At 37.5% G+C, this 13228-nt stretch overlaps 1 protein-coding gene across 2 annotated transcripts in view; it reads left to right on the plus strand.

The window, feature by feature from the left end:
* The window catches only part of NLK (nemo like kinase), a 130159-nt gene that overhangs the window by 91141 nt on the left and 25790 nt on the right, over nucleotides 1–13228 (plus strand). For both annotated transcript variants that reach the window (XR_011561939.1, XM_019981804.2), the window contains exons 4-5: nucleotides 10248–10354; nucleotides 11957–12042. Coding sequence is in view for 1 of the 2 variants with exons in the window: in XM_019981804.2 (XP_019837363.2) it covers nucleotides 10248–10354; nucleotides 11957–12042 (193 nt within the window). In the remaining variant the exon portion in view is untranslated. The remainder of the gene's footprint in view (nucleotides 1–10247; nucleotides 10355–11956; nucleotides 12043–13228) is intronic.

Below are 13228 nucleotides of genomic sequence, written 5' to 3' on the forward strand. Positions count from 1 at the left end.
ACTCCCAGTTGGAATTTTTTTCCCTCTGCTTTGAAGAGAGTTGCTATAGTAGGAACAACTTATTCACACCAGCTCTTTGAAACACCTGTTTCAGGTGATGCCAAAAAAAAAAAACTAAAGCTAGAATGTAGTCTTTTCACCTCTGTTACAAAATAAATATACCTCTAAAACTTCCCAGCTGGTGGGAAATGAAATGCTGCCAGCCTTCCCAACTATTAGAGGGTAATAATGAATAACAACAAAGCCATACCTCATTTGAGCCCCTGAAAAGCCTCATAACCCCATTATCATTCTCTTGAACTGCTTAACCTTCTGGTTAACCTTCTGATTATTAGCCTCTTTAATCCAGGTGTGAGGATTTGGGGATGCTCATAGGGCTATTTATTTCATCTTTTTGTCCTATTCCACTGTTCTGACTTTATTTTTTAAGGTTGGTAGACACCAGGGAGATACGTGTTACATAGAGACCCAGAGGTTTCAGAAGTCACTAAATTTATCAGACCTGCCTTAATTGGAGGATATAGGGAAGCAGTGGGGCTTTTAGCCACTTCATAGACCAGCTGAGTCTCCTGCTACCAACTCAATTTATTTGAGAGCAATACTTCAGGGAACTTAATAAACCTGTAGCACACTAGCACAAATCTGTATTTTAACCAGAGTACAATTTATGTACTACTTAATAATACATTGGTTTGCTCTGTGTATAATATATAATGCCATTATTAAAAGTTAAGTGCACTGAATTGTTGGTGTGGGTTTAATAATTACATGTTTAATTGACAGTTTTCCTCTTATTGATACATCACTCAGAGGTGGCAAGAGAACTCAGATGGTAGGTAATAGAATTAGGTTGAAGTGGCCTTTTTCCAAAGGAAATATGATATGCACAAGCCCAGCAGAGTTTTGTTTTGTGTGTGTGGTTCTGGATATGTGGTATACTAACCAGTTAGGGGATGCCAACCTAATAGTTAATTTTTGCCACCCTAAGGTCAAGTCTGAGAAAATCCAGGTGACTAGAAGTTCTTTACTGAAACCAGGAGTCCCATGGGTGGAGGTCTCACAGTGATTAACACTTTTAATTGCTCCCTTGAGTTTCCAGTCCTTCCAGAACCAACCCTCTCTCAAAAGTAGTATGCAATATGCCAAGAAAACTGCATGAGACCTGTTAATAAGAAGTGAATATAATTTTCCTTTTCAGCAGTGATATCCTTTTAAGATTCTGATCTTCTTAAGATCAGTACCTTAAAGGAACTTTTTTAATTGGTTGCCTGTTTTGTTTTGTTTTTTCTTTTTAACTTAGATTCTTTTGGCTTTCCCTTGCGTAGGGAGAGGGAAATGTTAGGAGGAGATAAGAATAAAGTTTCATGTTCTTCCCATAACAGTGATGATGGTGGCAGCAGCTATGTGTCAGACATTTATATGTGATTCACATACAGCATCTGGACCCAGCAATAACCCAGCAGTGTAGTAGATGTCGTTGTGTTTCTTTTGTAAATGCAGAAACAAACTCGAGAGGTTATTTAACTTGTCTGATGTTACCAAGCCAGTAAGTGACCAAGTCGAGATTCTAACCTGGTCTTTAATTCCAAAGCCTACACCACACTGCCTCCCACTACCTAAATCTGTTTTAACTCTTCATTCTAAAAATCTGCCCTCTTCTCAAGTAGAATTATTTTGTTCACCTTTTTTGATGTTTCATCTATTGAGAGACAAAGCACAGGTTAAGAACAAAAGCTGGGGTTTAGCACCAACTCTCCTGTGTACTAGCTATGACTTCTGGCTAGTTTCTTCACCTTTCTAAACCTCTTTGCTTATTTGTATAATGGGAATGTTAATAGGACTTAGAGTAATTATGAATAGATGAGACAAATTAACTTTAAGCTGGAGGTCTGACACATAGAAAACTAAATAGCAGTTTTTTAAAATCAAGTTTCTGTGGCCATGTACATTAAAATCTTTTTGCTTCCTTCTTACTTTTTCTACCTGACTTTTACTTGTCAGTCTTAACGCTTTTCTAATCTCTTGAATGTTGCTTTGCATTCATTCATCTTTTTTCTCTGTTTTGTCATTGAGTTAGCATGCTCTCTACACCCCTCGGTACCCAGTCAGTGTTTATTGATGCTAATGATAATGGTTAAACAATGATGGTGTTGGCACCAGTCCTGCAGCCTCTGAGACTGCTTGAGTAATCATGACTTCCTAAAAACAGAGACAGACTCAATCATCTTTCTCATAATTGAAGGTCAGAATTTAATGTCAGCATTTGTTTCTGTGGTGATTATGTAGCTTTTTCTGTGAAATTACCTTTGACAGTTGGAGTAGTCGGGCTTTCTGGCATGAGACTGATTGTCATGCATTCTTAAATTACTTTCTAAAATAGATGCAGCATCATAAAGGTAGGTTAAACAAATATTGATCGTGGTACAGGTTTGTTTTACTTGAAGCAAGAGGTCAGGGGAGGCCTACCATTGAGGGGCAGTTGACGACCAGACTCTATCTACATTAGTTCCCTAGTTTTCTTTCCATAATCCTTTTTGGCATCAAACAACATTGTACAAAACTGTGTTTAATCCTAAACATGCCTCTCTTTTCTCTGCCTTTCTGGTATCTCTAATATATTCCTACCTCATTTCTTTGATTCTCAGAAGATTTCTTATTTTTGCTTTTTCTGCTTCAAACTGTGTCCTCATAAACACATTTTATTCCACAGCAACCCTTTGTGGGTGTCCAGCAGGATGTCCTGCATGTTATATTGATATTTGGGCCCTATGCACTAACAACTCAGCTGCTAACACTGATGGGCATTATTCTAAAGGCTGAATTTTATGATTCAATAATGATAACATGCTTCCATAATTTAGAAATCCAGATTTTTTTCATAACAAAAGGAAAGAAATAGAAAAAAATTTAATAAAAAAAAAGAAAAACTTTGTGCAAGAAAAAGAAGATTGTAAGCAGAAGCAAAATTAATACCCTGTCTGTGGCAGATTTCATTTAGTAGTAATTACTTGTTACCATGTCTAATGTAATATAATATATAAACTTATATTTTTAATTTAATCTCCCACTAAAATCTGTCCTATATTTCCAGCAATCTATAGTTCAGACTTGTTTTCTTCCTCATTTTCTTCTCAAGGGATACCATTGACATGCATATGCTAATTTTTTTGTGTTTTCCTTATCCATTTAAAGAAATAGAGAATATGAAGCTATTGACATGCATATGCTAATTTTTTTGTGTTTTCCTTATCCATTTAAAGAAATAGAGAATATGAAGCTATTCAAGTAAGTGTGTATGGTTCATTGGTATAAGAAAGTGTTAATTGTCAATTTTAGTTTTGAAGCTTAAGAAAGGTGAAATAAGGAGTTCCCTGGCAGTCCAGTGGTTAGGACTCTGCTCTTCCAATGCAGGGGGTGAGGGTTCAGTCCCCACTCAGGGAACTAAGATCCCACATGCCACATGGCATGGCCAAAATATAAATTTTTTTTAAAAGAGAAAGAAGAAAGAAGTGTGAAAGGAATAAGATTTGAATGAAGTAACGTGGGAGAGAGAGTATGAGGTAGAAAAACTTGTGTCCATCATTTTTTTTTAACCTTTGTTTTATTTTTCAGTTGCTGGCAAAAGGAATATCATGATTTAGCTTGTCAACCTGACATTCATTCACCCCCAACGTAGATCTGTTGCACAGGAGTGGTACGAGGTTGTTAGGAGGATTAAATGAGGTGATCTGTATTAAGAGTAGCACATAGTAGACTCAAGGGTGCTTTATTTGAGATTCTGACCTGTTAGTGACAGAACCAAGACTACAGTTCAGGTACTAGAGGAAATGAGTAAGAGTGTGGCAGTTACTTCAGACACCTTTGGATTCAGTTCCTTCCAAAGGGAAAGCCTAAAACTCAAAAAGAGAACAGTTAGTTCTGTAGAATAACCTAACTTGTGCTGTGAGAAATCAGAGATAATTCATAGCAAGTGCTTCCAAAGTGCCTCACATATAGAGGGAACTCAATAAATGTTCATTGCTTTTATTTTTGCTATTTCTCATGTATTTTTATTTATTTATTTATTTTTAATTCTTAAGGTGAACCATTTTAGGAAACCTAATGCTGACTTCCCTGGTGGTTCAGTGGCAAAGAATCCACCTGCCAGTGCGGGAGTTGCAAGAGACACAGGTTCCATCCCTGGGTTGGGAAGATCCCCTGGAGTAGGAAATGGCAACCCACTCCAGTATTCTTGCCTGAAAAATCCCACGGACAGAGGAGCCTGGGGGCTACAATCCATGGGGTCTCAAAGAGTTGGACGCAGCTGAGCACAATGCATGTATGTGTGTTTTTATAGATATAGGTAAATTGCCAATTAGAATGTGCATCTAATTAGAGGTTTAGTATGAGCCGAAGAAACCCGGATGGTTTCTCACATGTTTCTCTGAAGGTGTAAATCTCTGTAGTTATTGGCATTTAGCAATTCTAATAATTTAGAGGTTTATCTTTTTAGAAGAATGTGTCTTAGTTGTGCTGCTTTGCTTCTCTTAACTCCTCTTGGCCCTGTGGTGGCAGATCTGCCTTATTCAGTCCCAGAGCAGTGCCTAAGGGGCTTTACGAGATCAACAGCCATGACATTGTTGTGATCTTTGAGTGAATCTGTTGTAATTGCTTGTTTGATTGTCCACCTGCCTTGGTAGGCTATGAACTCAGTTTTGGCAGTGATGCTCTTACACTCCATCACATTTTCAGTGCCTAGAATGGAGCCCATGTCTGGCACATGCTGCTATGCTGGGTATTTGTTGGAGAACAAGAAGAGTGACTTCTCATTTGAAAACACATAGGGAGGGATTCTAAAAGCTCCATCATGTAACCCAGTCCTGAATTTGATTTTTTTTTGGAATCTGGTTTTTTTCGAGGTGCAAAGTAGGTCCGTCTTAGGAATTTAATTTTCTCTCTTGACAGTAAACAGAGTGAGGCAGAATTTAACAGAAAGGGTCCGACTTAGGGATCATTACAATCTAGGTGTGAATCCAAGCTCTGTGTCAGCAGCTTAACCTCTCCCAGCCTCGATGTGCTCGTATCTTAATAGAAATAGTTACAAATTAGGTATCATACACAGGGATTAAATGAGGTGATAAAGTGGCACATAAGTAGCTTCAACAGGAAGTTAGCTTCCTTTCTCCTTTTCTTCTCCTCATAGCACTTAATTAAAAGTAATTCAGCTTTTCTTTATTGCAAAGTAGTGTGCATGCTGTGTGACCTGTGGTTAAGAAATGGGAATAGTAGGCAAGCAGGAAGCAGCTTTGTGGGATAGAGCGCACGCTGGGCTGGGAGTCGGGAAGCATAAGGTAGTAAGGCTTTTTGCAAACTTGGAATGTGACCTTGGGTAAATCCCATAACCTCTCTGTGACTAAGTTTGTGTTTCTGTTAACTGATGTTCTCCATTGACTAGTAATATTTGAGAAGGCAGTGAAGGGACTGTTTTCTATCCCGTTATATATAAAGAAGTTTCTGAAATGTCAGTATTACAAAAAAAACCTACATAAAATTAACTCTTTAAAACAACACAGAAACACTTGTGCCTCTTGGGCACCTTTAGGTATCAAAAGCTGCTACCGTCCCCCGCCTTGCATTTCTAATTGTTAATTTGCATCATTCGTTTTTCTGAAGCAAATCAGTACATTTTGAAATCCATATTTCATGGAGCTACTTAACTAATTGCTGCAATCAGCAGCAATTTATTTTATATCAGGGCTGTTCAAATCACTGTGAGGTTGGCATACCATGCACAGTGTGTTTTTTACAACCATATTTTTAATGATGAGTTTTAATAAGGGAGAATGGTTAATCTGCTAATATTCGCCTGAAAGTCCTAACTTTGGTCCTGTGGTGTACCTTTACCCAGTGCTAACTTTAAAGGCCATAGCAAAGTCAGTGACCCAGTGGGTGCACCAGCTGTTGGAGAGGCTGTCCCATTTAGAAGGACAGAGAGAGGGAAAGAGCACCCTGTTTTTCTTCTTATTTGGAGACCCTCATTAAATTACTCAGAAACAATAATCAGATAGCTGCTGTTCAAGTTAATGGCACCTCCGAGTCCCTGTCAAGAGAGCTTTATTTAATGTGCGACAGACCTGGAGTGGTGCAGGTGCCTTTTCAGGCCCTCATTTAATTTAAGCTGCTTTAGTTGGCATGGCAACTAGTTGAGACATCTGGGAGACATTATGTTGGGGATTGAGACTTTAGAGGATTTCTGCTAGAGCAAAGCAGAAACCTTATCATAAAGTGGTGTGTGTTGCTTCTAAATTTCTGCAGCTCTGTTGTTCAGTCGCCAATTCAGGAATTGTATTTTTCCAGAGAAGTAAAATTTTTAAAGGTTGGCCTGGCCATTGGCTTGTTTTCTGTGAAGAAAAAATTTGCTTTGTCCCTGAGGTGAAACATTTATTTCAACCCTGAAGAATTTATTTTGCCAAACTAAAGCTTGACAAAACTTACTCTATGCAGAGTGGCTATTTTCATCACCTTGTAAAAAGTATACTTTCAAAATTTCTCAAACTTTTATGTTTAAAAGATATTAGAGGAAGGGAAATATTTCTGCGCAAAGGTAAATGAAATTGTCAAGGTAGACTGGGCTATATGTGGTTTTCCCTGGATTTTCTGATTAAATTAAGAGATTATTAAACACTACCCTCATTTTTTTTTTTAACGCTGTCATCTTCTCAAGAAGCAGAGATATAAAAGTAACACTCATTTAAACTCTTTTTTAAATATTATAACAGGAGATTGAATGAAAGGTTTTTTAAATTCACAGATCCTGAGGACAAGAAACATGATAATCTGGTCATTTGTGTTTAGCAGAGGGAGTACCTGCTGGTTTATATTTTGTAAGAAATTATGCACATAATGTGCTCTTAGTATAGAAGAATTGACTTACTATTTGAAGTCATCCTTTATATTCATTTTGAACACCTTGTCTTTCAGGTTCATTTTGGTTTGGGGGGGTTTTGTTTTTGCTGTCTGTTAATACTTTGCTCTGTATTAGGTTGAACCATGTGAAATAATTATTTTTGTTGGTCAAAATGGTTCAACATTATCAATTCAGATCTAGTAGGTCTAGGGTGGGAACAACACCCTGATCTGGAAGTACTTGTTTCATAATGCTAAGTTAAACATTAGAGTGTTTTCTAAAATTAGTAATTATTTGTAAAATATCCAGTTAGAATAGTACCCATTCCAGCCAGACAATGTTTTCCTTTTCCCTTTTCTTTGAAAATGTAGTCACCGTTAGAAGAAAGCATATGATATTATTTCATGCTTATTCTGTTTTTGGCTTTTGTATCAGTTTGTTCCTTTTATAAGTCAAAGCAATATTTTTCAAGTGCCAGCACCATGATTTCAATCAACCTGATAACTTGAAAATTAAGATGTTTTCTCTCTGCTGTTTGCATGCATACCAACTGTCACCAGTAACAGTAAAGATTCTGGCATCGCAGCTTGGCTGCCTGTTTTGTAGATATGTGAGACAGAATAGAATATAACCTGCTCTTCACTTCCATGCAAGAACTTTTCAATCCTGGCAGGAAGAAGAAAATTGTCAGTAAACTCAGAAGACATGACTGACATCCCATACAGATAAGTACTCTGTTCAGGAGTTTTCTTTTCCTGAGTAAAACCACAAGTTGACGATACAGGGATGTCAGTTGTGAAGTTTTTCTGTGTTTGCTCTGTTGTTCTGTTTTTTCCCTGTGTAATGTTCCTTTGTTTTCATCCCTTGAGATTTCTGGAACCAACTCAGGAATATGAGAACCTCTGATTAAGGCTTAATGGTGCAAATAGAAAATTTTTTCCCCTGTCTCTATCCTATGATTAAGATTTCCCAGTGCGGCAGGGAAGAAACTTTTTAGTATATACAAGAGGGTTAATATCTTTAATATGTAAGGCACTTCTATAAATAAAATTATCACCCCAGTATAAAACTGAGTTAAAAAAAGAAACACTTCTCTCTTCACTCCTCTCTTTTTTCTCCTCTCATACTCACACATATATGTGGCCAATAAACATGTAAACAATTTCCATCTGAAAACAACATTTGATAAAACACAGATCTTTATTGCTAAAATCCTTCCTATAGTCCCCAAGAATTCATACTGGAAGAGGCAGAAACTTCTACCGGCAGTAATGAGAACCCAGAAGCAGGTTACTTCTTGCTCAGAACATCAGAGCAGCTAAGGAACTGGAGGCATCAGGTATCTTAGAAAGTAAGGATGCACGTGGGTCTAAACCCAGAGTTGCTTTCAGGCCTTCGTTAGAAGTAGTAAAGATTTAGTTCAGGTGTCTTTTCCTATCCCACGGGAGACAAGTAAAGCCTTACTCCCTGGTGACAGCAGGAGCTAAGCTATGGTGTCTTTGGCTCTTCCCCTGCTCTTACAGGATATCTTGGACATGTTATTTTGAGCTGTCAGTGAGTCATCCATTGGAGATGATGAGTAGACAGTTAAATATACAAGGCTGGACTTAAGGCAAGAAAATTACTAGAGATGTAAAGTTGAGAGTCGTCAGGATGGATGTTTATTTAAAGTCATGGGACTCTCTTCGATTACCCTAGAGAGTGAGTATCTGAAGAGAAGAGGACCAAGCCCTGGGGCATTTCAACAGTAAATGGTTGGGCAGGAGCACCAACAAAGGGAATGAGAGGAAACAAAAAGAAAGGGAGAAGGAAAGTCAGAGCTGAATGTTCCAGAAGCCATTTGGAGAAAGTGCCTCACAAAAGAGGGGTTGGCCAACTGTGTATGTCAGCTGTTACCAATTTTTCATTCTCCCTATGCCCAAGTTGTCCCTTTTCCTACTTGTTTGCGCTGAAAAATTAAATTAGAAGTGTTTTTAAGTCCCCAAATAATAATCACTTACTACAAGAGACTTTTTAAAACTCAGAAAGGTAAGATACAAAACCTCATGTCACTTTTTTGAAAATGTAAGTTATGTCCAGCACTTACCCTTCCAATGAGCATGCCAGTGCTGAAACAAGAGCCCCTGCCCTGGATCCTTTTAGTTTTTTATAGCTAATGGTGAGCACCCAAAGACTCCAGCCTCCATAATATCTTTCTCATAGAAGAATTTTAGGATCTGAGGAAATACGTAAGAAAGCAGACTAACTCTGCTGTCTTTTGTCTTGCTTTTCCCTGCTTTCAGGTGCACAGGGCCAGGGAGGAAGCCTTAGTGTTTTACTCAGAATGTGAAACTTTTACAAGGTGTCAAAAGAATTTGTTTGGGTTCTTTTTCTTGTTTATTCATTTGTCTTCATTAAGTTTTATTGGAATACAGTTGATTTACAATGTTTTGTTAATTTCTGCTATATAGCAAAGTGAATCATTCATAATATACCCACCCTTTTTTAGATTCTTTTCACATATAGAATGTGTCAAAAGAATTTAAATCCTGTAAGAGCCTCCTAAACTCAAAGGCCCTCTTCCTTTGTCTGAAGGAAGCTTTTAAATCATAAAACTTGCCTAAAATTTTAAGGAGTTGTTACTGAAGGCAGGGGTAAGTCATGAATCTGTCCAAAAGACGGTGTCTTTACCAAGAGAATTCCACATCTCCATTACTCCCTGGGCCCTAGCCTTCGATCTTCTACCTCATATTGATTGTGCAAAACCCTGAGGAAATACTGAGTACAAAGCATAGGAAGCTTAAAATTAAGTACAGGAGGTATACATGTATAACAAGTTAAATAATAAAAGTTCAGTTGTGAAGACTGTAGAGACTGAGATATGAACTAACGATTTTGCATGTTTTTCGGAGTACCATGCTTTACAAAGTAACCAAAGCCATTGTTAATGGATGGATTACATCTTTTGCTTTGGTGCTATGGTGGCCTAACGTGAGACCAGCACTCTTTCTTGTTTGGATTCAGAGGACACTCCAGGAACATGTCTGAATAGACCCTGAGACTGTGAGAAATGTGAAACGAGTCTTCACATTTCTCCTGATCTGGCTGTCTTTGAAAATATTTACCCTTATTTTTCTCTTTTATAGTGCTAATTATAGTCATTTGATTGTTAACTTCTAACTTTTAAAAATTACTTCATTTTGGCAGTGTTTTCATCTTAGGAGGGCTAGAATTGTCATCTCTTTTCATGCTGTCCTAAAGCTTTCCTTCCTTAACGCTCTTTCCAGCCTTAAAAAGAGAAGTTATTTATTTAGAGTTGGTACCTAATTTATAGGGTTTGGGGGCTGAATTCTCTGAACTCTCCTTAACTAAAAACCTCAAGATACGTTGTCACAGAACTGATGCAGAGTGACCTGCATAAAATTATCGTCTCTCCTCAACCACTCAGCTCAGATCATGTCAAAGTTTTTCTTTATCAGATTTTGCGAGGTAAGACTTTCTCTGTGAAGAAAAAGGTAGTGTCACTGTATAAATGAAATGTTTTGCTTTTCATTTGAACTAATCTGACCTTCCAAGGCTAACTTCTTGCCTAACAACTTTTTTTCTTCTGACCAAAGTATACTTAATACTCTCTATCCTTGATGTTAAATAAGAAGCTTTTAAGGGTAGCCAGGTGGTTCTTATTTTCAGTGATGGAAGAGAAGGTCCTTTCTAATTCATTAGGTAGTCAAGGGGGTTAATCTCGGGGGGTACATAAGCAGGATGTTTTGCCACAAAGCTTCCACTGAACAGCCTTTAGTAGGAGTATGTGGCTGGCATCAGATGATTAACTGAAAAGGAACTGTGTTTCCTATGGATGACATACATTCTTTAAGCTGGCAGTAGGTGGGCCTGGTCTGAGAGTTGGCAGGCATGCCTGAGTTCCACTCTAGAAAAGCAAAATGACTTTTAAAGTCAAAGCATGGAGAAGACTGACAGAAACAGCCAACTAACTCACTCTCCAGCCTGGCTCATTAAAGAGCGCTGACATGATGGAGAAACAGTTTGGGCTGGCATTGTTGGAGCTTCCTCTGGCCATCAGGTGTATCCTTCAGAATTTTGGCATTACACCTGTTTAAAGCTGACACAGTTTTCTTACCTAGTAAAATTTTTTCTCCCATAGGATTCAAACAAGTATGGGGAGAGAGGAGGGAGGAGGGTTCAGGATGGGGAACACAGGTATACCTGTGGCGGATTCATTTCGATATTTGGCAAAACTAATACAATATTGTAAAGTTTAAAAATAAAATAAAATTAAAAAAAAAAGACATTCCTTAGAAAAATTGAAAAGCATCTGCCAAAGGAATTAAAACACATACACAGCGTTAAAACTAGAAAGTTCACCTTCTGTAGATTTGTTGATATTGGGAGTGGGGGAGGTGGCAGAGGGAAGATACTGGATAGAGGATCTTCTTTAATATTGTAGAAAATGTGATTTGCTTTATTTTATTCAGAAGTCTCAGCCTTGAAGCTGTGCCTTTTATCTAGCACTGCTAAAGCCCACAGACTTTATAAAGATATCAAAAATATTTTTAAAGTAATTAATTACTTTACTGATTCTCAGTGGTGGAGAGTACTACCAACAGACCTGGGCAAGTTTCTGAATTTTGTCTCATCAGTGAAAATCTGTCCTGGAAAAGGCTTGCTGTTGGTTAATGGGAACTATTTTGTGGCAGCAGCTCACAATCAGCTTGAGAGTGTCCAGAATATCCAGAGCTCCAGGAGCCACACTTAGAAACTGTTCAAGGTTATTGGTCTGGTCAGCCTTAACTCCAGGGTTTGGAATGCTTATCTGTACTTAAACCTACATAATCTTTCAAATTATAGACATTATCTCTAGACTGTGCAAACCTTTGATGACATTTTCTTTTACTGTAGCAAAATTACAGTTTTTTGAGGTAGGACTAAGTCAAGCTTTTAATAATGTTCATTATGCAGTTATTTAGACAACAATTTAAAATCCTGTACTCTTGTTTCTATGGTTTTCCCCCAAATCATTGGTTGAGTAAAAGGAATTAAATATCTGCAGTTAAATTCTGTTTGTTATTTCAGGTTTGAAATATCTCCATTCAGCTGGCATTTTACATCGAGACATTAAGCCAGGGAATCTCCTTGTGAACAGCAACTGTGTTCTAAAGGTAGCTTTTCATTTTATTTAAACATCTAGGAAACAAGTGGAATGTCAGAGTGTGTTTAAGAACACGTTTTTGTGAAAGAAATGGTTAAATTTGTTTTCATCACTTTACCAGAAATTAAAGAACCCAGTGTTCTCCACCAGTATCACTAGTCATGGACAAAATAGTAACTTAATTTGTAGTCTTGGCTCATGGTTTCTTCATGATATTTTGCACATATTTTGGTAACATTGGAATTGGAATTGCAATGTGACTAGAAAGAAGACTAGAGAAGGTGATTTCTTTTCAGCTTGTTCCATTACAAAGAAAGTGTATATCAGAAAAAAGATTGGAAGACTAGTAAGCATCTACTTACATGACAATCAAGTGTGGTTTTTAAGAAGACTGTATGTTTTTGCACAGCTGATGTTTTTATATGCTGTTTGCCTGAGGCAGCAAAGTAGGGAAATAGAAACATTTAAAAGTGAGAATACTAAGCCAGAAAAGGGTCAAAGGTATTTCCACAGTATGTAGTGGCCAATCCTCAGTTACTGCTCTGAAGGGGTATTGATTTCAGGGTTTATTATGGTTAGCAGCCCCCATATCTCAAGACATCAATTTCAGTTTTACTCTCGCTGCAGTACCACCCCCGTTGTCTTTTGTTAGAGTGGCTCGCAAATAGCAAAATCCACATGTGTGCATTGCCCTGTCCCTAACAGAAATGTGTCTTAACAGACCTCCTAAATAGTGAAGGGCCCACCATATCTTTCCTATGGTAAGGTAAGGGCCTTAAGAGGTAAGGGCCTTCCTAGAGCTGAGTCATCTCTGTGAAAGCAAATTAAAATTCCACTTATTTTATGAGCGGCTGCAGTATTATATGGTGCTTCAGTCTACAGTAAATATTCTTAACATTTCAATTGATATATTTGAAAAAGAAAAGAACTATTTATAAACGTTGCCTACTTTAAATGTAATCAACTGTCATTAGTACTTATCCTGTTGGCAGTTAAACTAAACCTTAAAACCAAGCATATAAATGAATTTCATTTTTTATTTTAAATGCTTTCTTTAAACTGTGGGCCAGTTTTCTTTAAAAGCTAGTGTGTTAAACTGCTTTTGAATTTAAAAAAATCTCCCTTCACTCTATATATGAAGAACTCTGCTCCTGTTTTAAGTCTAGAAAGATTAAAAACACCTATTTTTCATATTT

Source organism: Bos indicus, chromosome 19 (genome assembly GCF_029378745.1).
Source record: "Bos indicus isolate NIAB-ARS_2022 breed Sahiwal x Tharparkar chromosome 19, NIAB-ARS_B.indTharparkar_mat_pri_1.0, whole genome shotgun sequence".
NCBI lineage: Eukaryota > Metazoa > Chordata > Mammalia > Artiodactyla > Bovidae > Bos > Bos indicus.